Genomic DNA, 26,450 nt, shown 5'->3' with positions numbered 1-26,450 from the left:
AGGAAGACAGCCATGTGCTCATTTCACTTCTCTTTAGTTTCCTTCAAGTTCTGAGTCCCTACTGATTGATTGCTTGAAGTTTTATTTACATGAAAGGTACGGTTATGGAGAAAGAGATCTTCCATCTTACTGGGTCACCCTCTACATGGCCGTAACAGCTAGGTCTGGGCCAGGCTGAATCCAGGAGCCAGGAACTCCCCTCTCGTGGGGGTGGTAGGGTTCCAAGCCTTCCCAGGTGCATTAGCAGGGAGCTGGATTGGAAGCTGAGTATCTGGGACTCGAACAGGTACTCCAATATGGGATGCAGGTGTTCCAAGCAATGGCTTAACCCACTGTACCCCAAAGCCCTGAGTCACTTTTTAAACCTAAATCTGAGTAATTGTATCGATTCTTGGAATGGGTAAAGTTTTTTTCTTGTTTTTTAAAGTTATTTTTATTTCATTTTAAAAAATTTTATTTGAGAGACAGAGAAGGAGGGAGTGTGGGATGGGGAGAGAGACAGAGACAGAGACAGAAACAGAACAAGAGTGAGAGCACCCCCCGCCCACTGGTTCACTGTGCAAATGCCCAAAATGGCTGGGACCAGAGCCAGGAGCTCAGTCAGGTTTCTCTTGGGGGTGGTAGGAACTCAGCTGCTTAAGCGATCACTGCTTCTGCTTCACCCCTGGTCCCCGTTAGCAGGAAGCTGGAATCAGGAGCCAGAGCTGGGATTTGACCCAGGTACTCCAGTACGGAAGGTGGGCGACTTCCCTGGTATCTTAACGGCTAGGCCAAGCCCCTGCCCGTCTTGTTTAAACTTTGCAAAGCTTCTAATTTATTGTTGATTCATGTTACTGATGGTGGAGGGGAGGGCGGTTGCAGGAGTGAGTTTCATGGGTTCTTTCCCTCAGCTTAGTATAGAAGTGAGAAGCCGAGAAACAATTTGTAAAGAAGCGGAGACTTTATTTGATTGGCAAGTGCCAGAAAAGTTCCTAGAGGAGACCAGGCAGAGTGCCCAAAGGGGATGCTGGCTTTCAGGAAGTGCCCAGGTTCTTAAGGCATCACAGTCTTTTCACTGGGTCATTCTATGGGGGTGCCCATTGGACGGGGGTTCACATGTGGTGTGTTGATTGGCATGGGGCTCATGGAGATAGCAAAAGTCTCTTGGAGACAGCCCGATTCCCCTTTGGGGCTCAGCCCCCTCCTCTACTAGCTCTGGGTGGAAGATTGCAACCAACTTGAAGTTGTGATTTATTTGTTTATTTATTTTTCTTTTTTTGACAGGTAGAGTTAGAGAGAAAGGTCTTCCTTCCGCTGGTTCACCCCCCAAATGGCCGCTATGGCTGGTGCGCCAATCCAAAGCCAGGAGCCAGGTGCTTCCTCCTGGTCTCCTGTGTGGGTGCAGGGCCCAAGCACTTGGGCCATCCTCCACTGCCTTCCCGGGCCACAGCAGAGAGCTGGACAGGAAGAAGAGCAACCAGGACAGAATCCAGCGCCCCGACCGGGACTAGAACCCAGGGTGCTGGTGCCGCAGGCAGAGGATTAGCCAAGTGAGCCACGGCACTGGCCAAGTTGTGATTTAAAGACGCAGGATCGCACTCGTAGTACAACAAGCTGTAGTGGGGGAGATGCCAGCAAGTCTGGAAACGAGCTTCCCAGCCACAGCTGGCAGCCTGCTGTGCAGGACATTTTACCCACGTCTGAGGGGCCCGCGGACCCCTAGCCCCACTGGACGGCCTCACCTGGCCTGGACCATTGCAGCCATTTGGGGAGTGAACCAGCAGATGGAATATCTCTCTCCCTCCCTCTCTCTGTAATTCTGACTTTCAAATAAAGAAATAAATAGATCAAAAAAAAAATAGACTTAAAGGGGAATAAAATCACCCATTCAGTGATGGCTACTCTATCTTATACACAAAGGTACTTCAAAAAGCTGTGGAAAATAGAATTAAAAGACAAGTTTCTTTCTTTCTTCTTTTTTTAAAAAAAATATTTTATTCACTTGAGAGGTAGAGTTACAGAGGGGGAGAGACAGAGAAAGGTCTTCCATCCCCTGATGACTGCAACAGCCGGAGCTGCGCTGATCTGAAGCCAGGAGCCAGGAGCTTCCTGTGGGTCTCCCATGCGGGTGCAGGGCCCAAGCACTTGGGCCATCCTCCACTGCCTTCCCAGGTCATAGCAGAGAGCTGGATCAGAAGTGGAACAGTCAGGACTTGAACCTGTGTCCATATGGGATGCCGGCACTTCAGGCAGAGGCTTAACCCACTATGGCACAGCTCCAGCCCCAAGTTTGTTTCAATAAAAAAAAAAAAAATGAAATCCATACATAGTTTTTTCATTATACCCATTTTGATAAACTTTTTTTATTATTATTTAAAAGAGAGAGAAAGAGAACTTCTATTCTCTGGCTCACCCAACAAAAGCCTGAAAAATCAGGGCTGGGCTGGGCCAAAGCCGGGAGTTAGGAACTCAATCTGGGCCCCTTCGTGGTGCGGGGATCCAGCTACATGAGCTGTCACCTCTGCCTCCCAGGATCCACACTAGCAGGAAGCTGGCAGGGGTGAACTGAGGCTGGCACCCAGCTACTTTATATGGGACGTGGGCATCTTAACCAATGTCTTAAACGCTGGCCGAGTGCTTGTTCCCTTGTGAACTTTCTGAAGCCCACTCAAAACGTGTGGATTCCCGGGTTGTGTTCTGGAACCTCCTTCCCACATTCACCGAGACAAAGGCAGCGTAGGACTGACGAGCATCATTGAATGTAAATACAGCACAAGTAACAACACAGCCCTTTGGGGAGCAAGAGACCGTCACCACCTAATCAGGTGGCTCTGGGCGCTCTCCAGAGGCTCCAAGTCCAGTCCCAGTCCGGGTCTGGATTGCCCACGTCCAAATCCTGGCCTCATCACTGAATTGTTAGGTGATCGTTGGCCACTTAACATATCTGTGCCTTCTTCACATGTACAGGAGTACATGTAACCCACCCAGTGGAGCTTTGCAAAGACTGAATGGAGTCATTCACGTGAAGCAGCCAGGGCTGCAGCTAATCGGGTCTCCTGGCTGTGTGTGATCGGAGCTGTACCCACCCTTCCTTCCCCTGCTCTCTCTGATGACAAGGGCTGACCCATACAAACCAGTTCTCTGGCCGGGTGTAGCCAGTGGGAGGCCCCAGGAGCAGACTGGAGGGAAGGAGGAAGGCAAAAGAACTTTTGCCTCTGCCTCTGCTTTGGATAAGCCTGCCGCAGTGCCTGCATTTCCTCTGAGGCCCACGGGGCACCCACCTCTCTCTAGGGAAGGCCCTGGAAAGTAAGTCCCTCTGTTGAAGTCTCCTGACTAGACACATCCACCTAAAATTCTATGTACCCAGGTTGTTTTTAAAAAATTATTATTTTTTAAGAGAGAGAGAGAGATTGATTGGTTCTACCTGCTGGTTTACTCCCCAGTGCCTGGATCAGCTGGACCAAGGCCAAGCAGAAGTCAGGAGCCTGGAACTCAGTCTGTGTCTCCCATGTGGGTGGCAGGAACCCAAGTATCTGAGCCAACATCTGCAGCCCCCAGCATGACATTAACAGGAAGCTGGGATCGGAGTGGGGCTGGAACTTGCACCGGGCACAGTGGTATGGGATGTGGGCATCTTAACTGCTGTGCCAGCTGCACAGCTGCACCGCCCCCCCCCCCCCCGAGGTTTTGAGTGACTATGACAAACAGATGTGTAAGCTTTCCTGGGCATTTGTTCGTAGATCGCCTTTGTAGTGAGTTTGGTTACAACAAGAAAAGTTCTTCCTCCCTAACCTCAGTAGACTGTCCAATGACCTAATCATCTGGGGGAGGAGACACAACCTTTAAGTGTCTTCAGAAGTGAATACTGAATGCCAGGGAGATCTCTGTAGGGTCTCTAAGGTCTGTACTGATCACGCAGTCTAAGGAAATAAAATGACTCCTCTTTGGAACACCGCCCCCTGATGAGCCCTTTCCCAATCCACCTCTCTCCTCCTCTTCCCAAAGACCTGTCTGTCCTCTTCTGTCTCCCCCGGTCTTTTGCACAGGCTAGGATGTGTCTATCCTCTAAACGTCGTACTGAGTTTTATGTATTTTTAAATTTTGTATAAAATTAATCATTCTTGGGCTGGCGCCACGGCTCAGTAGGCTAATCCTCCACCTTGCGGTGCCGGCACACGGGGTTCTAGTCCCGGTCGGGGCGCCAGATTCTGTCCCGGTTGCCCCTCTTGCAGGCCAGCTCTCTGCTGTGGCCAGGGAGTGCAGTGGAGGATGGCCCAAGTGCTTGGGCCCTGCACCCCATGGGAGACCAGGAGAAGCACCTGGCTCCTGCCTTCGGATCAGTGCGGTGCGCCGGCCGCGGCAGCCATTGGAGGGTGAACCAACGGCAAAGGAAGACCTTTCTCCCTGTCTCTCTCTCTCACTGTCCACTCTGCCTGTCAAAAAAAAATTAATCATTCTTCAGCTGCTCTTCTTGAAGGGTTCTTTCTACTTGATTTCCTCACTCAGTGTTGTTCCTAGAGTTTATTTGTGTTGTAGCTGCCACTCATTCACATCTGCTGCTTTGTAGTATTTTTTTTTAAAGATTTATTTATTTTATTTGAAAGACAGAGTTACAGAGAGGCAGAGGCAGAGAGAGAGAAACTTACATCTGCTGGTTCATTCCCAAATTGTCCACAAGGAGCCAAGATCCAGGAGCCAGGAGCTTCTTCCGGGTCTCCCACGCGGGTGCAGGGGCCCAAGGACTTGGGCCATCTTCCACCACTTTCCCAAACCATAGCAGAGAGCTGGATCGGAAGGGGAGCAGCCGGGACTTGAACCAGTGCCCATATGAGATGCCGGCACTGCAGGCGGCAGCCTTACCCGCTACACCATAGCGCTGGCCCCTGCTTTGAGCATTTTGTTAAATGACTCTACATTGGTTTATTATCCAGTGTATTGGTAACTGACTCAAGTGTTTGCCATTTCAAACATTGTTAACTTTGGCTTTAGGTACCTGTGTGCACATTTTTCTCTGACATACAAACTTAGGAGCAGAACTGCTGGGTCACAGAGCGGGAGCTGAGCTGTCACCTCTGGGAGACTGGGAACACCTGCTCTCCACAGTGGTTTTCCCGGGTTATTCTCCCACCAGCTGTGTGTGAGAACACACATTGTTGTCCAGCCCTCTGAGTCCTCCATGTCAGGCTTTTAATTTTTTAAAAGATTTTATTTATTTATTTGACAGGTAGAGTTACAGACAGTGAGAGAGACAGAGAGAAAGGTCTTCCTTCCGCTGGTTCACCCCCCAAATGGCCACCATGGCCGGCGCTGCACCAATCCAAAGCCAGGAGCCAGGTGCTTCCCCCTGGTCTCCCACACCGGTGTAGGGCCCAAGCACTTGGGCCATCCTCCACTGCCTTCCCGGGCCACAGCAGAGAGCTGGACAGGAAGAGGAGAAACCGGGACTCCTGATGCCCACATGGGATGCTGGTGCTGCAGGCAGAGGATTAACCTAGTGCGCCATGGTGATGGCCCCAAGACTTAAAAAAATTTTTTTTTTTTTTTTGCCAATCTGGAGGATACAAAATGATCTCTCATTTTGGTTTTAATTTGTATTTTCTTCCTGGTTAATGAGATTGAGCATCTGACCGCATTGGTGGGCTCAAATATCCATCTCTGGAAGCAGCCTGTTCAAGAGGAACTCTTTGTGTTTCCTAGGAATCCTGGGGTCCTGGCTGGCATACAGCAGCTGGGGACAGTGAAGGGGGCCCTAGTGAGTCAGGGGCATGGCTGCTATGGCAGGACCACCTGAGACAGATGCCCCGCTTGGATGTTCTGGTCGATTCTCTGTCTTGGTTACAGATCACCATTCTGGTGATTTTGACCACAAAATGCACCCGAGCCCCACCTTCAGCAGCCCGAGGAACTGGGCAGCCAATGCCTGTGAGGCAAGACTGCCCCCCCTCCACCGCCCCCGTGGTGTCCAGGCAGTCACGTGACTGCAGCCAATTGGTGCACTGCAACGTGAGGGCAGACCTTTCAACTTGTCAAGCAAAGCCCAAAATGCTTTTCAAATGTGGGTTTTCCTAATGTTTAAATATTGGCAGCTAATTGAAGATGGCAGATCAGGTTAAACAAATCATGTTTGTGGGTGCTGGATTAGCTGTCAAGAGCCTTGTGTTGGCCTGTGCTTTGATCCCGAGACAGAAAGCAAGTGCTACCCGTCTCCTGGGGCCTGCAGACCTACCTTTCTGTGGAAAAAGGAGAAAAAGTAGATTTCTGGCTTTATGGAGAAGTCTGGGAGGCACCTTTCAACATGGAATCTAGAATTTACTGTTTTCACACGTGCAGGTCGGGGCATTGACTACACAAGTGTCGTGCCACCTCCTCAAGCCTCTACCACAGAACCCTCTTGTCTTGCCAGACAGAAAGCCCCTGCCCTTGGTGCAATGGCTCTGCATTCTGCCCCCTCAATCCCGGCAGCCACTGCTCTCTCTTCTGTCTCTCTGAATTTGTGCTGGTGCTTCATGGCAGTTTGTCCTTTTGTGCCTGGAGTATTTAACTCACCACAGCGTCTGCGAGTTTCAGCCACGTTGTAGCTTATGTTGGAATCCTCTTCCTTTTCAAGGCTGGATGGCATCCCAGTGTGTGTATATTCACACTGTAAGAGAAGATTTATTTATTTTATGTGAAGGGCAGAGTGGCAGAAAGAGAGGGGGCAAGGGAGAAAGAGAGAGAGAGAGAGAAATCTTCTATCTTCTGGTTCACGTTCCAAATGCCCACAACCACCAGGGCTGGTCAGGCTGAAGCCAGGAGCCAGAAACTCCATCAGGGTCTCCCATGTGCATGGCAGGAACCCAACCGTTAAGGCCATCATTTGCCTCTTAGCAGGAAGCTGGGCCAGAGGTAGAGCAGCTGGGACTCGCATGGATACTGATAGGGAATGCAGGTGTCAAAAGTGGTGGCTTCCGGGCTGCACCAGTGTGCCCACCCTCCACATTTTTTTTTTACTAAAAAATAACTTTTTAAAAAAGTTTATTATTTTGAAAGGCAGAGCAACAGAGAGTGAAGGAGGGACACAGCACAGAGAGAGAGAGACAGAGAGAGAGAGACAGAGAGAGAGAGAGAGAGAGAGAGAGATCGAGAGATCTTCCATCTGCTTGTAACTGCGGGGGCTGGGCAGGCAGAAAGCAGGAGCTAGGAACTCCATTCTGGCCTCCCGCAAGGGCAGTGCAAACCCAGGTATTTGTGTGTTGTCATCTGCTGCCTCCCAGGCACATTAGCAGGAAGCTGGATTGGAAGTGGAGTTGGGCCTTGGTCCCAGGCACTCTGATCTGGGATGTAGGTTTAACCCTCTGCACAGCAGTGCCCACCTCTATTGTCTACATTTGGTTTATTCCTTCATCCATCAACGGATGCTTGGATGAATCGTGTGTCCATTAGGGCTACTATAGCAGAATACCAGAGGCGGGGGAAGGGGAGCAGTTATAAAAACAGAAATTTATTTCTCACAGTTCTGGAGGCTGCATTGTCCAGGATCAAGGCACCCAGCACATGTGGTGTCCTCCCATGGCAGAAGGGACAGGGACGTTCTCCGGTGGCTTTTACAAGGGCACTAATCTGCGCTCCTCCCAAGGTCCCACTCCTCATGCCCGCCCCCTTTGGCGGTGGTGGAGACAGGGACATTCAGTCTGTAGCGGTTGCTTCTGCTTCTTGGCTCTTGGGAATAATGCTGCTATGAACGCAGTGCACAGAAGCCTCCCCGGGTCCTGGCTTTCATTTCTTTACGTGCGTAGCCAGGAGAGGACTTCTGGATCACATGACAACTGTATGCTGAATTTTCTGAGTAGCTTCCCCACCTCTCCCCCTCTTAACATTTTGTAACCATTTTCTTTCATTAGAATTGTGTGGTTAGATCTGGGGAAAATGAGCCTTATTTTGGAGGGTGGTGATTTCTGTTTTTTTCTAAGGCTACCTTCCAAAAGCAGGGCACTCTGTCACTTCCTGGCTTGGATCAGTTTGGCTGTTCTTGTCTCCTGTTGTCGATTGCTGATTAAGATGGATAGCGGAGTTCTGTTGAGTGCTCACTGTGTCCAAAGCACTGTTGCAAACACGTTTGCTCATTTTAAGCCATTTTCCCTTCACATTCTAAGGAGGAAGCTGAGTCACAGAGAAGCAGGACCATGAAAAATGCTGAGCCAGACCCGATCATGTAATTCAAGGCTTCTTTTCACAAACTGGGGAAAGGAGGCCCCCAAGTCACGCAAGGTTACCCAGGGTGGGGGCGGGGTGGGGCTCACCGCTTTCCAGACGTCTGGAATCCCCTGGCCCCTGCTCTCGCTGCCTTGGAGACAGGATGCCGTCCATTTATTTTGTTTATCCCACTGCCCCAGGTGAAATCTCATCTGGGCGGCCTCGGGCTGCATCTGACTCCAGCTGGATATCCCCGCTGCTCCTCCTGATAATGACCAGGGCAGGCCTGAGCTCACAGCGATGGGGGAGGATTACAGGTTTGGCCGTAGCGTTTTGTGAAAACACATGGAAGTAGCACATTAATACTAGTCACGGACTGAAAGGGCCTTTTTAAGAAGCCGTGATAAATTTTTGGCAAAATCGGATTGCCCCGAGACACATTCCATGTCCCGGGGAAGGAGTCGCTCAACAAATTATGTTTTTTCCCCTGGTCCGGTTTATTTAAATAGTAAAATCCTGGAGCCTGCAGACTTGCGCCCCTGAAGTTATGAGTGGGCCGGTACATATGGCGGGCCTGTGTTTTTCATTACGGTTCCCGCACCCGTTAGGTTTTGTACTTAGGCCGCGCTACACGTTTCTTCGGTGTTTTTCTTGAACTTCGTGAACTCTGGCATTTCATTTCACGGATGTGAATCCAGGCAAAAGCTGCCTGCCTTTGATCTTCCTCAGGCCTGCATGATGTTGAACCTCAGACGGACTAGAGAGTCTTCATTCAACGCTGAGCAAACACAAACCTCAGGGCAGAGATGGGGGGCGGGGGCTCCCTCTCTGCACAAGGCCGACCCCATCATGAGCTGTTTCCATGTCCAGCAGGCTTTGCATGGAATTCCCATCTGCCTTTGGCGGCTGCGTGCATAGGGTCCTGGGAACTGTCTGTTAGCAGCCTCACAAAGCGATCTAGTTAGCATGAAACGTTTCAACTGCGGAGGGTTTTTAAATATTGCCATCACTGCCACTATTGGTTCCCAGATGGCAGCCAAGTTGTACTTCACGCTTGCTCTCTCCGTCGCCCTGAGCAGCGTGGGCAGTTTCTGGAGGGCGCCCTCACCTTCTCCAAGGTGTGTTCGTAGCAGCGTTGGTTCCATAGTGACCCAAACGAGTCAGCTTCAGCCCTTGGACAAACAACCCCCAGAGCCGGGGGAACTGGAGGGGCAAACTGCTGCCGCTTGGCCAGAACCTGGCAAACCAGACAGCTCCACTCCCGGCTGCTCCTAGATGGGACCTCATTATGGCCTTCAGAGCCCTGCGCACCTTTAAATAGCTCAGTAAAGTGACATGAGGTCTCATGGTGGCACTTCTTTTTTTCTAGCTTAAATGAGAAAGGAAGAGCAAAACAAAATCAAGTGTGAGCCTGTCAGGATTTTCAATTCCCAATCAACCCCGTAGCACTGATGGCGAATTTTTTTTTTTTTTTCCTAACGATGGCTCCAGCGTTCGTGGTGTCACTTGCGAGAATCAGTTAGGACTAAGCATTATTTAATTCCCAGTGGAGCAACTGGCAGCTGGACTGTGATTAGTTCCAGCTTTTAGCTATCACTCCTTGGTCAGCCTGAATTGAGGGATCATTATCCTTTGACAAGACGGAGCTTTTCTGGGAGTCGGGCAGGGAGGGAGAAGCGTTCCACCCGGAAGCTGAGCTCAAGAATTCTCTCATTTCTGATCGAGCTCTGCCGCCATTTCCCCAAAGGGACTGTCTACTTGTGGATCTCAGGGTGGAAGGAAAGGAAAAGCCTCCCTGCTCAGCCGTTGATTTATTTTTTAAAGATGTATTTATTTGAAAGGCAGAGTTACAGAGAGGCAGAAGCAGAGAGAGAGAAAGAGAGAGAGGTCTTCCATCTGCTGGTTCACTCCCCAGATGGCCGCAACTGCCAGAGCTGGGCTGATCCGAAGCCAGGAGCTTCTTCCATGTCTCCCACGTGGGTGCAGGGGCTCAAGGACTTGGGCCATCTTCTACTGCTTTCCCAGGCCATAGCAGAGAGCTGGACTCAAACTGATGCCCATATGGGATGCCGGCACTGCAGGCGGCAGCCCTACCTGCTATGCCACAGAGCCAGCTGCTCAGCCATTGATTTATCTGCTCAGTAACTATTTCCTTGAGTGAGGCACTATGGGAGAGCCTACTGGCAGAGTCCCCTGGCATGAAGGTCACCATTCAGGCTGCACAAACCAGTGTGGTGTAAGTAGTTCCTCCTAGCACTTGCTCGTTATGTGTTGAAGCCTCTGTTCTGATTGGACCTTGCTATGCCATACTGGTTGTTAAAAATTCCAAATAACAGGGGCAGGTGAATTAAACTGCCGCTTGGGACACCCACATCTCATATTTTTGAAGTGCTGGCTCAACTCCTGGCTCTTCTGCTACCCATCCTGCACCTGGGAAGACAGAGAATGATGACCAAAGCTTTTGGGTTCCTGCCACCCACATGGATACCAGGATGGAGTTCCTGGCTCCTGGCTTGGGCCTGGTCCAGTCCTGGATGTTGTAGGCCTCTGGGGAGTGAGCCAGCAGGTGGAAGATCTTTTTCTCTCAGTCTCTTTCTCTAGTGTTCTTTTAAACAAACAAAAAACAATAGCCCTGCTTGGAACAACACTAACAAAAAAGAAAATATTTATTATTTATTTGAAAGGCAAAGTGACAGAGAAAGAGGGGAGAGAGAAAGATCTTGCATTGGCTGGTTTATGGCATAAATGGCTGTGACAGCCAAGTCCAGACCAGGCCTGAAGCCAGAAACCAGGAATTGCATCCTGATATCCCACATCGGTGACAGGGGCCCAGATAGTTCAACCACCATCTGCTGCCTTTCGAGGTGCATTAGCCGGAAACTGGGTGAGAAGCGAGGAGCTGGGACTTCACCCAGGGACGCTGGTGTCAGAAGTGGTGGCTTAACCCGCTGCACCGCAATGCCAGCCCTGCTGCTCGCTTCCCAAGTCGGCTTTCCTGTTCCCAAGAGAATTCCACTGTAACTCAAACCACCTCCCTTGCTGCACGAGTGTTCCCTGAATTAGACGAAAGCAGCAGACGTTATTTTAAGATCTTAGCAAGATGTCCGGGAGTAGTGGTTTGGGCCTAGGTATAAAATATATACTTGAGAGGTATCATAATTGTAACTTGGAAGGTTATGTATACTTGGGATTTGGCTCATGAAAAGCTGGCTGCTCTTCCAATTTTAGTACATGCGCTGCCGAAGCGAGCGCAGTTGGCTGCTCTTAGACAGCTGTGTTGACACCCATTCAGCTTCTTTTATCAGCAAAGCCCATGGAGCAGCCCGAAACAACCACCAGGACGTGTGCCCTCCATTCCATTGGAGTAGTGCGAGTGTCCCTGCTACCACCTCACACATACCAGTCAGTTGGCACAGGAGGGCCTCGAGGGGCAAGAGGGGACCTCTTTTCCTGCCCCTTGAAGTTGGGATCCTCCTTCTTTCCCTATGGGTACTGAGAAGGTAGCAGACACCTTCTATTTTGCTTTCTGCCTGTCTAGTGATTCTGTTTCCTGCAGGAAGGTTCCCCTGGTTGGTAGGGAAAGAATCTAGTCTTGATTCTGCTTTTAGAACTAGAACATCCTTCTCTAACTAGTCTAATGCAATACCTAAAGCTCGCATGTTTGAGTGCCTCCTGGGTGTTGGATGTGAAGACATTTGGCACGTGTGATTCCATTTAGCTACTGACATTTTTTATGTTGAGGAATCAAAATACTTAAAGCGTGAAACAGTGCAGCAATAATTTCAACACAATCATTTTTGTGGCAGAATTTTATCCAAGCCATTTCTTGTTCCCCTCAGTTCTATGTTACCGTTTGGGTAGAACTGTTTACTTGATCTCACCATGACCTCCTATATATTAACAGAACAGTGTTCTCTCGTGTCCTAGAAAACATGCTAACTGTCTTTGCTGTCGGCCTGGACTCATGGCGTTGGTGCTGTCCCTCACTGTCTGACCAGCTCAGCTTTCTGTTCCTCTAGACAGACCTCCTGCTGCTGGTGCAGAGCCACAGTTAAGAAAAGTTTAAAAAAACAAAGCACCCAAACTATCTGGGTTCAGATTTAAACCTTTGGCAAGGTTCTTAACCTTTTTGCCTTAATTTTTTCAACCGTAAAATGGGGTTAATAATGTTATCTATGTTTATAGGGCTGCCTTAAGGATTACATGGGTTAGTACACATAAGAACAGGCCCACAATACAACAGTTACGTAAAAGGTGAAACATCTGTATTTGCATTCATCTCAGAGGTGGAATAGATCTCAGGATGTTTATCCATATAAAATATAAAAATGCTTGCAGGCATAAATAACTCCAGCTATTCTGTTTTGTCATACACAATTCTTTTCCTTGATTACAAATAACAAGTATATGATATTAAAATAGAGCAATATTCAAGTTATACTTTGAGTTACAGAACCATAAAAAGACTTTTTAAATGGAACCAGCCACCTTGGAAAATATTCCAAATACTATGGTTCAAACTTTAGAAAGTAAAACTTTCAATACTTCAGAAGGCAGCAAGGTAAAAATGTCACTTGTTGGCGCAATGTTCCAGTATCTAGAGCCTTGGGAACTGATGGGCTGCAGTCTCACACAGACAAAATCACACTCGATTCTGGTCCACAGAAGGAGGCAGGGCACCTTCCCTGCTGGGCGACTCTTGACAAGAAGCCTTTGCTTGCATTAGACATTTGGCTTCACGATCTTCATTGACAGGTAGTTCTGAAAAGGGAACAGCAACAGCATTTAGGTCAGGATTGCTCAATCCGGGCACTACTGGCATTTAGGATGGGATGGATCTTGTTGGGGGAGGTCCCGCCCACACACTGCAGAATGTGCAGTGTGACCTGTCCCTGGCCTCTACCTGTCCACTGTAGCCTCTACCTACTGAGTGCCAGTAACACCCCTCCGCCCAGTTACTGAGCAACCAAAATGTCTCCAGACATTGCCAAATGTCCTTGGGCGGGGGGAGGGGAGTGCAAAAGCCTCCCCTGAATGATGAACTATTGGTTTGCATCATCGTACTCTGAATCAGGAAAAATAAACACCCATGAGGGTTTTTTTAAGTGGTCAAGGCAGATGGCAGTGCCCTCCAAGTAGAAAGTAGTGTGCATATAATCATGGTCAACAGTCTGCAGGTGTTATACTGAGGACAAATTGACATAAAACTTCTCTCCTGCGGTCCTATGATTATGCTACTAACTATACAATTTCCTATATTATTGGTAACATGGATTGGCGTAAGGAGCTTTGGAATGCCCCTGTGCAGGTCAGCACCCGCCCATCTTGCTTCCTGTGGTTTTTCTGGCTGTTCTAGCCTTTCTCTACTCAGAAAACTGAGCTTCAGTGCCTCGTCCTTGGTGGACCCATCCTCAGGAATGGGCTCTAGATGTCACCTGTCCGTATTTCTCCAACAACCTGCCTCCCGTAGTGATGTGCTTATCCTTAGGCCTGCTTCTTCCTACACTAGGAACTGCTTGCTCACAAGCAGACATTGTGCCTTTGTCACCTCTCTATCCTAATTCCTAGCACAGAGTAGATGCTGAATAAATTCCCTGATGCTACTGCCAAATCTTCTGATTGGATTACCGTTTATAACGGAGATGACGGAGGGAAATTTAAGAGGAGGTTATACGTGACATGGATTTTAGAGTAAGATTTTGATAAAATTTGGGCCAAGGAATATTGGCAAAGGCATCTAGACAGGCAAGGGCAGTAAGAGTTTGGGAAGAGGTGGGTGAGGATCAACTCTCTAGTTTGGGCAGAGTCCAGGGGTTTGTGGAGACCCATGATGGGCCCAGACTTGGAGATCCTTGAAGGCTAGAACAAGGTGTTAGGACTGCAGGATGGTTTGGAACAGGAAATTTTGTAGGCAGGAAGATCAGTTGGAAACACTGACGATGGTCTAGATAGTCCTTGATAAAGGTCTGAGTGGCTTCTTCTAGAATTCCTGAAACCACACATTTTTCCAGACTATAAAGTTCTGTCTGTACTCGGTGAAACCCTAAAAATGCAATTCTAATCACGGGACATGTCACATGATCTTTTCCAGAAGTCAAAGCATTGCACTATCACAGCTGCCAATGGGTCATTCCCTGCATGACCATGAAGGCAAGGACCAAGTTAGATGATGGCTGTGTTCTCTCTCATACACACACACACACACACACACACACACACACGTGCCCAGTCAACACCAGCAGCCTGGGCGACCCACCGGTAGGGAGTACAGGAGCACAGCCACGAAGAGCAGCAGGATGAGCAGGAAGAGCAGGCCGATGATGACCCATTTGAATCGGCGCCACACGATGAACTTCATGGTCTTACATGGGTTGGTGAACCAGAGGAAGGAAGTTTCTGGTCGGCTGTAAGAGACGTAAAGCGCTATTACCTACCCGACTGAACAAATAAGGAGTGATTTGAGGAACAGTTCATAACACTGATGAAATCAAGGCAGCGTAGTATTGCCCTTGGTTGGCTGGGGAGGGCTCCTTAACCCATGACAGCTTCCTAACACGCCAAAGGCAACTTGCACTTGGGTTTGCAGGGAAAGGAGAGCGGTTCAAAGGAAGCCAGATCGCCAGTCTCTCCACCCGTCACCCCCACTATTAAGTACAAAATTAGATGGACAACAGCTAATCCACTTCATTAAGCCGACTGGAAGGAGCCCTTTCAGACCACAGGTGTTTAGAGACTGAGAACAAAGAGGGCCTCTCACTTTGGTGGGTCCAGCTTGGGGTTCATGTTGGGTTCATCCCGCCCCTTCCCGGCTGGCCTCTCGTCGGCCTCCTTCTCGTTGAGGACCTCCAATGTCATCTCCACTTTCCCCTTCAGTAAAGCAGAACAGGTTAAACACATGACATCACGTTTCACAAATATTTTTACTTCAACCCAAGGGGTATTCCCTGAGCAATGATTTTTATTCTTGTAAAACAATCCTTAGATTGCCTTAAATTTTCCTCCAGAGATTTCATCACATTTCCTCCTCCATGTGTTTCTGAACTGGCTCCATGTGGGAGACCCAGAGAACAAATTGCTTTCCCTCCTCCCTGCTTGCTCGCTTTTTCCCCCTCTGCAGCCTGTCATTCTGACTTTTTCACATCCATCTCCTTGCCGGTTCACACACCTTGCTTTGTAACTACTTGGGCCAGACTAACCCGAATACTGTGACTCATAATGGCCAACATTCATGAAGCATTAACTGTAGGCTCCAAGGGGCCAGGGCCAAGTCCCTCCATGCTTCCTATCACTGCCCTACTTGCACTTAGTAGGCTTTCCATGGTTGGAGGGGTACTTCAAAAAGTTTGTGGAAAATGGAATTAAAAGAACAGTTTATTGTGATGCCAAAAATTAAACCCATGCATATGGGGGAGGGAGCCTTCAAATGCTTATGAAAAATTTATATGGTATAAAACATTTTGAAACTCAAACATATCTTTTAGTTTCATTTTTCCATGAACTCTGTGACATACCCTTGTATATTAGCTGAGTCAATGAATGAATGAATTCTGCCTCCCCACTGACAGGTTCCCAAGTGATGCATGAGCCTTCTATGTGGATAAGCTTATGAAACGCTCATGGCAACCTTGAAAAGGTTCTTTTTTGTCCTCATGTGTAGATGAGGACATTGAGGCTGAAAGAGGTGTATAATGTGCCGAATTTTCCAGGCAGGCTTCACTGAGGTTGTAGGACTTTCTAGGACATGGGGAAGCCCACTAGTTCACCAACAACGGGAGCAGCTCTGTCACTGACGCTCAGGTAGTGGAGCTCCGAGGAACCCTCCACTTACAAGCCAGGCAAAGCTGGGGACCTGACTTTGACAAGTTGCTTGGTCCCTCCAGGCCTATTTGCTGAATTGCAAATAATGTGCATGGAGTCATCGGCAGAATTAAATAAGGCTATGTGAAATGAATTGATAGTGACAGAAAGCAGATCAGTGGCTTCCTGGGGCAAGGGAAGTTAGGAGTGGTGGACTGGAGGGGACCCAGTGGAATTTTGGGGATAATTAGAAGGTTCTGGGTCTTGATTTGGTGATGGTTTCATTCAACCCCTCTTTCAAAATTCATTGACTTGTGCACTTTAAATTGGTGCAGTTAATTTTATGAAAAGTATATATCAAAGCTGTTTTGGAAAATTAGATTGTGGATATAAGGGACTTATTTAGCACATTACCCGGTTTATAACTAATAATGACAAATGCTAGCTGTTCACGATGCATCATGATTACGTAGTCTTCTTGTCATTGCCTGCAGTGTAAGGCCTGCACTGCTGTTCCTATGGCAAAACCTATCTCGAATTCCCCAAACTTGCTGTAAGCTAGCAGCATCCCTCCACCCTCCCCCTCTTTTTTTTAATGAGAAAAGCGCAAATTTGAAGTTCCTCTTGCTGTGCCAAACTGCACAAGCAGCTCAGCATAAATTACCCTTGCTGGTGGAGGAGTTTCCTGAAGAAACCCAAGGAAACCACTTGGGCTCTACGTTTTGATGTCCAACCTCCTCATCTGCCTCAGTTCCAAACACATGCTCATGGCCTCTCCCACCTTCCTTTGTAACCCCAGGTACAAATTGTTCTAGCCAATTTAACATTTCCTTATCTAATTTGAAATACATCTATTGATAAAAGCAACATCTAAATGATAAAAGGAATAACCCCTCCCCAACCAGAAACTACTCATACAGCCATCACGCGGCAGCCATCTTTATCTGCGTAGCACGGCCACCATCCTTTCATGGACTTCTGTTCAAAGAGTGAGGCGGTCTTAGCTTTGAGGGGGTTCATGGTGTTGAGGTCTGGAATCATGTCCAAATTGCATTTCTCTGATGATTTTGCTGGAATTATCGTGTGATGCAAATCAAGTTCCAGGAAACCTAGCCAAGGAAACAAGATTAAGTCCAGATAAGCGTCGAGTGGATCAGCCATTGTTCACAAGAGAACAGAATGTTCTGGTCAGAGCAGAGGCAGACAGTGATTCTGAACAGGTGAGGGTGAGTTAAGAGAAAGCGACCCTGGTAGACACTGAAAATTCTTTCCAGAAAGGATGGAAAATGGCAGAAGAAATAGCTGTCTACTGCTTAGCATCTCACAGAGAACTACATGTTTTCTTTCTCAAAGACATGAGCATAAACAGAGCTCTTCTATCAACTCCGTGTAATTAAACGTCTACAAAGTTTCCTCTAATCTCAGGGCCCTTGGATTTGAAGTTTGCTCATTTTGGTTGTGAGCTGCCCTGAGCAGAGAGGTCATTTGGCTTTGGGTAAAGACAACTGGTGCTTGGAACATGGGAAGATCATGGAACAGTCAAGTCTCTTCTAGTGTAGCCTCTGAAATGGAAGCTTGAAAAGGAACATAAGCACCCCTCAGAAAACCCCCTCTGGGAACCAAGAATCCTAGCCACAGCCAGGCTGTCTGGGGAAGCACCTCTCTCTGCTGTGGGTGAGGAATGAGCTCCTCCGTGTAGCTTCACATTGAGTGAAAATGTCTTTAGGTTGGGGAATCCTGGGAGCCTTTTCCTTAAGGAAGTGGCATCTGCGGTGTGGGACGAGAGTGTGGTCTCCAACAGTGGTGGCGAAAGGGAGGCGGCTTCTCTTGAACTGTCAGCCTCCCAAACCGCCCTTCACACGGACCCATCAGCCATCGTTTTACCTTAGCCCTTCGTGAGCCTGTGCCTGCTTTCGTCTTGCCTCTCCTTCAGTGATGTGTTCAGTCGCCACTTTGAACTACACACAATGATGGACCACATGAATACAGCAGTCCTGTAAGATTCGATCACTGAGTGACACCACTGCTGTCACAGTTTATGCAAGCACAGGCAATGGTGTTCACTCCCCATGAAGCTGCCTGATGCTTTTCTCCCCCTTTTAAAGCCACGCACACTGTATTTGCCATCAGGCTATTTGAGAAAACCCTCTACTATTATGCAATTCAGCGATTTACATGCTTAATAAGTGAGCATACTCACTGGTTGGTTCCACTGTAGTTTTTTTTAAAGATTAAGTTGGTCTTTGTTTTAAAGGTAGAATGACAGAGAGGGGGAGATACACAGATATCTTCCATCCACTGGTTCACTCCTCCAATGCCTGCAACAGCCAGGGCTGGGTCATACAGAAGCCTGGAGCCAGGAACTCCATCCAGGAATTCTATCTAGGTTGCATGGCAAAGACCCAACTTCTTGGGTCATTTGTCTGCTGTTTTTCCAGGCTCCTTAGTAGGCAGCTGAACTGGGAAGTGAAGAGTAGCTAGGACTTGAACCAGCACACTAATATGGGAGGCAGGCATCCTAAGTGGCTGCCTAACGCACTGGGGGTCCACGTCCCCCCCTCTTCTAGTCTTCTTCAGTACCAACTATAGAAAGCCATTGCATTAGGTGCTGTGAGAGGTGGAAGAATAAATAAGACATAGACGGTGGTGGGATTTCCTCTGCGAGGCGAGATGGAAGCAGGGAGATGAGCCAGGGCTACTGCAACCATCGGCTCACGGAAAATGAGCTCTGCAGTGGCAAGTGGCAGAGATCAGAACTCAGACGTGTGTGTGTGTGTGTGTGTGTGTGTGTGTGATGAAGTAAGTTACATCGCTGGAACTGGGTGGCTGTCGGGACATCGAGGAAAGAGAGGAGGAACCACAGAGGACTCGATGCGCTCACTTGGGTGGCTGAGAAGGGAGGAACCGATTAGGGGAAGAAGTTCACGAAGAAGGGTGGGCATTTGGCACAGTTAAGATGCTGCTGGGATGCCTGCATCCCGTATCTGAGTGCCTGGGTTCAAATCCCAGCTCTGCTCCCAATTCTACCTTCTTGCTAATGCATCCTGGGAAGCAGCAGGTGATGGCTCAAGTCACTGGGTCCCTGCCACCCTCCCGAGAGACATGGATGGAATTCTTAGCTCTTGGCTTTGGCCTGGCCCAGCCCCAGCTATTGCAGGCAACTGGCAACTAAATCAGTGGATGGAAGATTGATCTCTATGTCTGTCTGTCTCTCGTTCAAATAATAACGAAAGAAGTTCATGAGGAGAGCAGGTATGAGGTCATGAAAGAAATGCTGAGTTTGATTTCAGTTAAGGTAAACTTGAAGTGTCAGCCGTATAGAGGAAGTGCAGTTTCATCTGAGAATTGGGAATTATCTTTGTGATGGTTTCTTATGGCCATGGGGAAGGCACTGTGAGATGTCAGGTACATGTCCTGGTTTAGGTGAAGACTAGAAGAGAAAGCTTCAGCTGAGGGGGGAGTGGACCAAGAACCTCAGGGAAGGCCTGTCCTTAAACAGGGGGGGCAGGAGAGAGCCAGGAGAGGGAGGGCCCCCAGAAAAGGTGCCCAGAATGAACGCCTTGAGCAGCACAATGAGGTGGGCGCCCTTGCTCACTCCTGAGAGCCTCTTCTGAGAAGAGAGAAGTGGGTAGCTTGGAAGTGGAAGCAAGCGTCAAGAACAGGATCTGTCTCCCTAGAGAGACAGGGGCGGATGTAAGGTCCTCCACGAGAGCCCACCTGGGCAGACACGGTAACGTCCTCCGAGAAACTGCATGGCCCAGAGGACAGGGGGCAGGGGACGCACCCCCACCCCTTTACTGACAAATACTGGACATGTAAGTAATTACTTCTACGTTTTCCTTGACTTCACCAATTCTAAGCACAATTTCTTAGCAAAAAGCATCCAACTGGAAGGCCTACCCAAGTAGTCATCCAGAGAAAACTTGTCGTTGTCCCATATCTGAATGATCAGTCGGGGTGGAACTCGAAATTCTGTTTGGTCAATACTCCAGAAATGCTCCTGGAACAAGAGACAGGACAAAGCAAATGACCCTGCTTGCTGTGCGCAGAACCCCTCACCTGTGGCCCCTTGGGACAGCATGAGGCCCAGGCTCTTTTTTTCATCTGCACTCCCTTGGGCCCCATCCTCCCACTCCATCTGCCTCCCCAGGAAATCTCAAGGCCACCAGCTGGGTGACAAAGAGGATGTCTGAGGAAGTTCCCAAACAGAAGCTGGCCTGCCACGTTCCTATCAGTGTGACTTCCTAGTGGTGTGACTTCCTGCTGCCACCCTGGGGGGCTGGGCAGAGATGAGTTTCCCCACTGAGACCACCATGGCCAACTTAGGTTGCCCTCCTAAAGCCAGGCATCCCAGGGCAGCACACGGCGCCACCCACCGAGCGTTACCTCTGCTCAGCATCCTTCCACCCGCCCTCCGGGGTTCTGGTGGGTGAGGGGACTGGGGTCCGAACGCCACACTTTTCTCAGTGCAGGTTTAAAGCATCCTGACATTGTTGGCTTTCAAAAACAGACGGTGGGCTTTTCCATCTCGTGATCTCCTGAGGCCCTCAGGTTCCTCGTGCTAGAGGTAGGTGGGGGGAGGAGCAGGAATGGTCCTCGGATTTCTCACCTCAGGTCTCCACCTCTGCAGCCCACCATAGCTACGTTCCTCAGGCCCTCGCAGAGGGGGAATTCCTTCACTCACTCACGAAACTGAAGGCAGATCATTGTATTTCTTGGTTCTCACATTCCAGGAATATTCACTTTTGTGGGTCATAGGCCTTGACTCTGAGGGACTAGGAAGCCCCTCTGTCATTGTCTGGCTCTGCCTGACAGTCCTTTGTGGGGTCATTTGCCAAGTACCACCCCACGGTGCTTGGGGGAGCACCAGCCTCGATGCAGGTGAACCGAAAAGGTGACTTCACCTAACAGCCTATCTGACCCCAAGTCCCTCCTCCATCTGCCGCCCCTCTGAGAGTGTGTGTGATTTGATGTCACACTGCTACTTTGTGCCTCTCGAAAATCCCCTTCGAAGGCTTTCATGCCACACAGCCTGGGCAAAGTGCTTGCTTTTCATCGGGCTGGGCCTGATGGGACACAGGGCAGGAATGGGAGGGGAGGTGCCAGGCAGAGCGGGGGGAAGCTGATGGTTTGTGGGAGGGAGTAATGGGATGGGGACCTTCAAAGACACCAGTTAGTGTCTCCCCAGATCCCTTTTCAGAGGGATGCACCCAGATTTTCCTTGGGGGACTCCACCTCCCCAATCTGTGCGATTTTGGAGGAGCTGACTACAACGCCCAGAGCCTGGCCAATCAGAGCGCCTCATCCCTGGGCAGTAGCAGTTGCTTATGGGACAGGCACATGTCCCTAAACAGGCAGTGACCTGAAGCCCAATCCCAGAACCCTGGTTGCTCCCACTGGGGCTTTGCTGCCTCTTTCTGCTGAGAGGACAGGATGTGAGCTGGGGCTGCTGGCAGCTGGTCCTGCTGCCACCAGGGAAGAGCCCACGTGGCATAAAGCACAGAAAGGAAGCAGAGCCGGGGTGGGGAGAGGGATGCCAGTTTCTGAAGATATCACTTCCCCGTGGGGTCCTGATGTCCCTAAGGCCAGCCAACCCTGGACTGGGAACCAGTACTTTTGTTTGCTTGCTTTTCTGGGGGTATACACCAGTTTGAGGTGAATTCTACAACTGAAAGTCTTACTAATTAAGACCGCAGGGGCCACAAGCTGTCATCGAAGTGCTTCCGAATGCTGAGGTTTACCAAGAAAGGCAAAGGGACGTTTCCTGCACTTGGATATTTGGCCTTTGCTTGGTTTTTGCCCATCATGGGAAGAAACTGGTCTCCCATCACATAAGAAACACACTTGAGGGGTTGTAGGCACTGACAACTTTCACTGCTATCATGTCAAGGCATTCCTTATCCTTCCTAATGACACAAATACCTGCATAGCTGTGGGACCCTGGGCAAGTACGTACACCTCTTCAGGTCTTAGGTTGTCCATCCCTACCCAAGAGGGAGCTGGACTCAGTGATGCCCCCAAATCTTGGGCAGCTCCAACACATTAAGAGCTTGAGTTAAGGAGACCCATGGCATCCACTTCCCACTGGCATACTTCAGAGCTCACTTTTTTAGCAACAATACAGAGTTGTTCGGCTGGGAGGTAGTCAAAGGGGAAAACGAATCTCCAGTTAAAATTCCCTTCGCCATCCAAGGACCTGTAATGGACATCTGTTTTCTGTTTGTTTTCTTCATTGCCAGGAATCCAGCTGGAAAGCAGAGGCACACAGACTTAGCTTCACGTGATTGACAAGTAATCTAGCCGCAAAATTGTGCAGTGATTAGGGGAGCGAAGAGCAGGAGAATGAATGCACTTTTCTTGGGCACACTCCAGTTATCTATGGAGCTGGGGGTGATTTATGAAGGGAGGCACTCTACTGCATCCAACAAGGTTGTAGCCAAATAAAATATAATTCCTTTAAAACCAAAGCAGGAAACCCTTTAGACTTCAGTTAACAGAGGTAAGGTGAAATTTTCTGGAAAATATCAACAACTGAGCTTCTATTTTGGGAATGTTGAAACTTCCTAGCTATGATTTAAGTCTTCATAGCTATAACTCATTAGTGTCTGTCATCACTGCTGATAGGCTCAATGAATATGAGTTAGCTCAAAATTTTAGCATTTCCTTTCCCATTTTTTTCTTAAGCAAACAAAAAAGGCACGAATCGAGTAATCTTACAGCTTCCTTTTTCTATTATTCTTAAATTTACTGTGATCATATTAATGAGACTGTCAAGGAAGACACAAGCTGCTATTTCCATATGCCTATCTATGAAAATTCATTTCAGTAACAAGCTAACAAATGTAACGTTGGGGAAATTTCCTTTTGCTTGTGCCTGGCACATAGCAGATGCTAAAGAAATAGCTACTGAATGAATGAACGAATGGGCCTGCAAGGAAGCTGTCACAGAAGACTTCTGGTTTGGAAAGGGGGGGGGGGGGTAACATCTGATTTTAGATTGGCAAAGTGGTAGCCTGCATGGTTCTCAACACTACGCACTAAAATTCTATCAGAATCACCTGGGGGAGCTTGTAGAACTAGTGATGTCTGAATGCTATAGACAGATATTCTTGGTAGGAAGCAGGCCTGCTGTGAAACTCTCTGAGCCCCATGTCCCATCTGTAAAACGAGTTAATGGGATGCGCCCCCTTCTCGCGGTCATCATGAGGACAGAGTGAAGATCAGGACTGGGAAGGAGGAAATCCTCGGCTCATGCTTTGGCCCATCAGCTACGCACCAGGTACTTAGCATGCATTTTTCTCCCCAACAACTGTGCAACTTTCTCTGCTCCACAGATGAGGAAAGTGGGGTTCAGAGAGGATATATTAACTCACACAAGTGCTTAAGGTTAGTCTGTTTCCAAAGCCCCACTCTGTTACTTTGTCTCAAAGGACCAAGGAGATTATAATGTCACTTGCTAACATTAAATGCTATTTTAAGTGTTCATTTATGTTCATATCAATCAGCTACAATAGTTTTCCTTTTTGCCTGCCAATTGACTAGACAAATTAGTTGAAAAATTCCTTTGGATTGTTAACTTTTAAACTAATTCCCTGAAGAGAGCTCACATTCTCTTGGCTGTGACCTTGGTGACTTGACCTCTTGACCCTTCCCGAAAGTAGCCATCGCCATCCTATGCTAGATTACTCACCCCTTGCAGCTCTTCTCTATTGTTGTAAATATTTTCACATTTAAGTATGAGTCTTTGTACATTTTAAGACCAGTTCAACAAATACTCTCAGTATGTATATATTTGTGTGCATATAAAAATGCTTTCTATGTAATCTCCCTAAGTATATAGTATCAGGCCATCTTTTTCCACATAATAGCATTTAGATTTTAATGCCAAATTTTTTCATGGTGTTTTAAGTTGAGCTTAAAGAGTTTTTCTCAGTCCAGTTTTGACTTGGGTTTGTTTTCTTGATTAGAAAATAATGCTTAAGATAGTCAAATAAATTTGCATATATACATAATTAGCTGGGATTAGTTTTCCTTGGGGAAGGGTAATGAGATCCTGAAGTGAGCAGAATGATGAAGAACTTGGTGAAACATTCCCTGTTAATAGGGAACCGAAATGACAGTAATTATGTCTTTAACAACATTTTGATTGAGGGCCACGTGGGATCATCAGCAAAACTTTGTTCTCACTTTATGAATATTTTAAATTTCAACAAGTCTGTCTTTTTCGTATCAAGGAACCAAGCCTACTCCATGTGGAACAGTGATAATTCTAGCTGACACCCACACTCAGTACCATCTGCCAGGCACTATCCTAAGTGCTTTGAAGAGCTGAGTCTTCTAGATAGCGCTGGGAAGGAAGTATTCTCATTATCCCCAGCCTACGGATGAGGAAGGGCAAGGGCATTACCTTGCCCAGGTAGCAGGGGAGTACCAAGATTCCAACCTAGATGGTTTGACTTCTTAATCACCCAGCTGTGTTGCACTTACCATTGATGATCAAAGTATAACAAGAGACTAACATCAGTGGGGACTATTTGAAATTGAATTTGCAAGTAAAAGAATAATGAATAGGTGTGACACTTTACACACTGAGTGCAGGCACTCAGGAAGTGTCAGGGGAATGACTGACTCTTGAAATCTGCCTGTGTTGTCTCCACGCCATGGACATTGGCTGTTGGCAATAAGATACACAGGAAAAAATATTCTGGAAGCTCTACTTGTGTTTCCAAGGCTAGTTATTTGAGATATTAGAGAAGAATAAAAAGAAACCCTGGGAGGGTGGGTGTGTGTAGCCCCTGTTTGGAATGTCTGAATCCCCTATCCAGGTGCCAGTTCAAGTCTTGGCTACTCCATGCTTCCAATTCAGCTTCCTGCTAATGTGCCTGGGCAGCAGCAGATGATGGCCTAAGTGCTTGGGTTCCTGCACCCACATGAAGCTCTGGGCTTCAGCCTGGCCTGAGTGAACAGGTGAATTTAAGATCTCTCTTTCTCTCCTTCTTAAATTATTTCTCATTCTACCTTTCAAATAAATAACTATTCTCTCCTGTTTTCCAGATCACATTAACGAGATAAAATAGCTTCCAATAACCACGAATCCTTCCACAGTGACAGCTTGGGAAGGAGGGGTGTGTGTATCCCCCGGGCTGGCTGACAGCTCTGGCGAGCTAACCTCACCCTTTCACGTAGATGTCGCTCATTTCCTCTCCAGTGATGCTCTTCTCGTCCAAGACAACGTCCTTGGTGTTCCAGATGATCACTCGCAGGTAGTATCTGAAAGGAGCATATGTTGAAGGAAGTTTGCTTCTTGTCCCGGGCCAAGTCCCCAGCCCAGTGCCAAAAGGTCCCAAGATTACTTACTTCTTGGCTTTCCGGGGTGTGATGTTGAAAGGAGGGCCTGGTGGCCCCAAACTCTTGGGAAAAACATCCACCCACATCTGAAGTTTTCCCTAAACCACCCAAAAATGAAAAAGGACTGCAGTTAGTTGAAGGGTAGTATTCCTTAAATGAGTCAATTTCGTTAGACTCTCTGATTTACTGATCCCTATGGAAGGTAATAGGCAGAGTAAAAGAGCACATGAAGACTAATCTTACATCTGCAATGTCACTTAGGCAGCCAATGACACCCAGGGGTGTCTGACAGCTGTGTCTGCCTACCTATATCAGAGTTGAAGGGGTTCATGAAATGAGGGCTTCCCATCGCTAACCCAACCCCTAACACACACACACACACACACACACACACACGTGCGTGCGCTTTTACAATGACTTCAGATTGGGTCCTTTACCTTCTAATAGCTCTCGCATTGTAACTTTATTCAACATCACATTGCCTACATTGCCTTCTTGAGGTTTGTTCCAATTTTGTGATACTCAGTAATTCTTCCATTTAACTCAAGATACAAATCAAATAAGGTTTTCCTTTACAAGGAAAGGAAATGTGTCATTTTCAAAGGAAAAGGGCTCAAACAGTGACAAAAACTCTTCCCAAAAGTTGAAGACTCCCTGCCGCTGGTAGAGGCTCACAGGACGGGAGGGTGAAAGCCTGGCCTGACACTTGCGCTGCCGTCTTGCTGAGGCCCTGCTCACCTATTTGACTGCTGTGCACTGGGCACATGCATCTGACTGGAATGTTCTTCCAGATAGGCTAGGAATGCCATTAAAAAAACGGTATCAACCCTACAAGCCTATTTATATTCTCCAAACTGTTTTTGGATGTCCTATAGACTCTGCTTTCAGACAAAAACAGACTAGTCTTCTAGAAAGTTGCCAAGGAAACCACTAGACTGGCTTCCTAATGCATTGTGATCAAAATAAATTAACTGGAGCTCTTGAAAAGGGATATATTTCACAATGATCCTGACTGTCTTCCAACTAATCTCTGGGCTCAAGGCTCCACAATACATCAAGCGTGCTGTGGAACATCAGGCGTCCAGGTGTCTCCCAAGACCCCACCGCAGTCTGCGTCTAGTGCTGGAGGCAGAGGTGATGGGCCCCTGGTGGAG

The 26,450-nt window shown here is 48.1% G+C and overlaps 1 protein-coding gene across 6 annotated transcripts in view; it reads right to left on the bottom strand.

Moving 5' to 3' along the window:
* Nucleotides 1-12,394: 12,394 nt before the first annotated feature.
* The window catches only part of MYOF (myoferlin), a 160,910-nt gene continuing 146,854 nt past the window's right edge, over nt 12,395-26,450 (bottom strand). For all 6 annotated transcript variants that reach the window (XM_070057607.2, XM_070057609.2, XM_008270211.5 and 3 more), the window contains 8 exons: nt 25,306-25,394; nt 25,123-25,218; nt 22,054-22,195; nt 19,849-19,948; nt 16,867-17,057; nt 14,909-15,018; nt 14,408-14,555; nt 12,395-12,912 (listed from right to left, as the gene is read on the bottom strand). In XM_070057607.2, the coding sequence (XP_069913708.1) occupies nt 12,874-12,912; nt 14,408-14,555; nt 14,909-15,018; nt 16,867-17,057; nt 19,849-19,948; nt 22,054-22,195; nt 25,123-25,218; nt 25,306-25,394 (915 nt within the window). In that variant the 3' untranslated portion in view covers nt 12,395-12,873. The remainder of the gene's footprint in view (nt 12,913-14,407; nt 14,556-14,908; nt 15,019-16,866; nt 17,058-19,848; nt 19,949-22,053; nt 22,196-25,122; nt 25,219-25,305; nt 25,395-26,450) is intronic.

The sequence above is a fragment of the Oryctolagus cuniculus genome, chromosome 15, assembly GCF_051225735.1.
Source record: "Oryctolagus cuniculus isolate XC-2025 breed Fujian yellow rabbit chromosome 15, ASM5122573v1, whole genome shotgun sequence".
NCBI lineage: Eukaryota > Metazoa > Chordata > Mammalia > Lagomorpha > Leporidae > Oryctolagus > Oryctolagus cuniculus.
This window is presented reverse-complemented; position numbering and strand designations above follow the sequence as displayed.